This window comes from Propithecus coquereli, unplaced genomic scaffold, assembly GCF_000956105.1.
Source record: "Propithecus coquereli isolate 6110/MARCELLA unplaced genomic scaffold, Pcoq_1.0 Scaffold113, whole genome shotgun sequence".
Classification (NCBI taxonomy): domain Eukaryota; kingdom Metazoa; phylum Chordata; class Mammalia; order Primates; family Indriidae; genus Propithecus; species Propithecus coquereli.
Genome location: NW_012135303.1, coordinates 2,200,742 through 2,203,621, shown reverse-complemented (window position 1 = coordinate 2,203,621; position 2,880 = coordinate 2,200,742). Strand labels below are relative to the sequence as shown.

At 32.5% G+C, this 2,880-nt stretch overlaps 1 protein-coding gene across 1 annotated transcript in view; it reads left to right on the top strand.

The window, feature by feature from the left end:
* Positions 1-341: 341 nt before the first annotated feature.
* The window catches only part of CARF (calcium responsive transcription factor), a 100,387-nt gene continuing 97,848 nt past the window's right edge, over positions 342-2,880 (top strand). The window contains exon 1 of the mRNA XM_012655044.1: positions 342-557. Coding sequence (XP_012510498.1) covers positions 342-557 — 216 coding nt within the window. The remainder of the gene's footprint in view (positions 558-2,880) is intronic.

Sequence of the window (2,880 nt, the reverse complement as noted above, 5' to 3'; positions counted from 1 at the left end):
AAAGCAATGCAAAATATTCATAAAAATTTATGTACAAAGAAAATCTGTAGGTTGAAATATACATATTTCATCATTTCAGGTTGTATTCTCATTCAGAATTTTATTTTAATATTGAGATAATGAAATATAATAAAAATCAACAATTTCACTGAAGAAATACTTTCTGTCTGTGTCATTCTGTATGAATTGGCAACTCTTGCAAAAAGTAAAATGGACAATTAACTGAAAAGTGAATATCTTTGCATTTTTATTATACATATTCTATTTTTTTTTAAATATTGACAATATATCTTACAAAAACCAAAGTGATTTTTTTTTCTTTGGAAAAGCATCTAACCTGTATGGACTCCAGGAATTCTTCCTTTGGACAAAATGATACTCCTACAGTTTTGCCCATCACTACTTCTGAAGCAAATAATTCACTCACATCACAGAATATACTAGGGCCCCTGACTCAGACCCAGACTCTTTCTGCAGAGCAATTCCATCTAGTGGACCAAAATGGGCAACCTATTCGGTACGAACTTCAGTCATTGGGGGATTCTAATGGACAAATGGTGAGTATATTTTATAAGTAACCAGTTTTATGCTATTTAGCAAAATGTTTTAGTCTTACTATATGAGTTTAATTTTGTGACACTTTTGACTTACATTGTGTTGAAAATACTGCTTCTGTGACTTTCCTTTTTATGTAAGGATTTTTATAAGATTTCCATTTAATACTACAAATAGTATTTTAAACCAATACTTCTCAATCACTATATCTAGGCACACTGATGCTTTGAGATCAGTTGGAAACTTAACATCATCTGTAACTTGTGCTAAAGTGCTGGAGTTTACATGTAACTTACACTTTGAATAAATACACACATTAGACTAAACTCAAGGCTTGTGATTTATCAACATCTCATTCAGTAACTTGCATGCCACATGCTGGTATGGTTTCTTGAAGAAAAAGAAAGCAGTGGAGGTACCACTGGTATACTGGGAATTAGACATACCCTTTCTGATTTTTGTAGGTAAATATCTGTCATGTGAATAACAATGCATAAAGATAAAAAAGATAAAAATGCTTAAATACTTTGTAAACTGTTAGCTAAAAGTATTTTTGACCAAGTTCATAATTTGAGTAGAAAAGATGAAAGATAGTTTTGATTGAAATACAGAAAATTACTGATAAAAACTCCTAAGCATTTCTTTGCTTAATAAGAATATATTATACTTAGATAATTAATAGTGTGAAGAATAATGTGTCTTTTGTTTACCTGAATTTTCCAAGTTTCCTACAATGAATATTTATTACTTTCACAATAAAAATTATTTTTAAAAGCATGATAACGTCAGTGATAAATTATTCCACAGGCAACAACCATTTTACCTAGAATTAATCTTTATGTCTATTTTTAGTCTAGAGCATTCTAGAGTTAATCTATGCCATTTTGCTCCTGTACGATCCAGCTAAATTGAGTTATTTAGATTCTGGGGTTGAGAGTAATTGCTTGAGAGGTGACTAAGTGTACTGGAGTCCTTTTTGTTTATGTTCAGGCTTAACATATTTCTGGGCCTATGCCAGGACTGAGAAGTAAAGAAAAGGTAAGCTTCTGTAACCATACTGCATCACCAGCAGAGGTTAAATGCAACAAATAATCTAGATGTGAACCAACTACCTTTTAATTTTTCATTTCCAGAATGAAATCCTTCTGTAGATTTCTATTATTTGACATTTATTCTAGTTTCTATGAGAACGATTAGAAAGTATGTATGTTACAACAGAAGGATCAAGGAGTCTAAATGTATAAAGGTTATCATTTTACACATGGAACTTTCCTAAAAAGCAGGGTTGTTCATTTGAGTCTAAAAAAAAAGTTAGAGTTACCATTCTCTTTGTGATTGGATTACACTCTCTGTGCAAAGTGATTATAAAGGTGATTTTACATTGTTTAGGTAAGAGATGAGACAAAGGGTTATTTGAAACTGTGAAATAGGAAATATGTGGTATGAAGGATGGAAATAAATATAAGAACAGAGAGTGTAAGACAATTTTTTTCAAAGAACTGAAGATCAGAAAGTGATAATATTCTGGAAAACTTAGTGGAGCTTTTTGGTTTTGTTTGTTTTAATAGACTTTAATTTTTAGAGCAGTTTCAGGTTTGTGGCCAAATTGAGCAGGAGGTAGAGATTTCCATATATGTACTCCCTGTGCATGTGCATAGTCTCCTCTATTAATATCATCTCCAACCAAATGGAGCTTTTTGAAAGAAATATAAATTTTTTTTTGCAATATGACTTTTTACATAGAAGCTATTAAGGAATTAGTAAAGATTCTATAGTGGGTAAATCTGCAACGGATGAAGAGCTTTTGGGGGAAAGCAGAGTTAGTATTTTGGGTTTATTAGACATGTCGTACACAAAGAGCCCAGTAAGTAAGGACTACTCAGCTGAGGTTTTCTGATAATTTTCATGGTCTACCTTGAATAGAATGTATTATAGCAGATGACTCTTTAAAACTATAATATGTTAGCTGTCATAGCAAAGATTAAAAGTAATTAGTTGGGGTGTTTTTAAGTAGAAAAAGTAATATTACCACCATTGTCAAATTACATGAATTGAATAGTTTTTTGGGTACTTTGGGTACTAGGTGGAATAAGCTGGTAAAATAGAGGAGACTCTTCTTCACTGTGCTTGGGAAACATAGTTTTAAAATTAATGAGAGGCCGGGCGCGGTGGCTTGCACCTGTAATCCTTCCTAGCACTCTGGGAGGCCGAGGAGGGAGGATCGTTTGAGCTCAGGAGCTCGAGACCAGCCTGAGCAAGAGCGAGACCCCGTCTCTACTAAAAATAGAAAGAAATTAGCTGGACAACTAAAAATATATAGAAAAA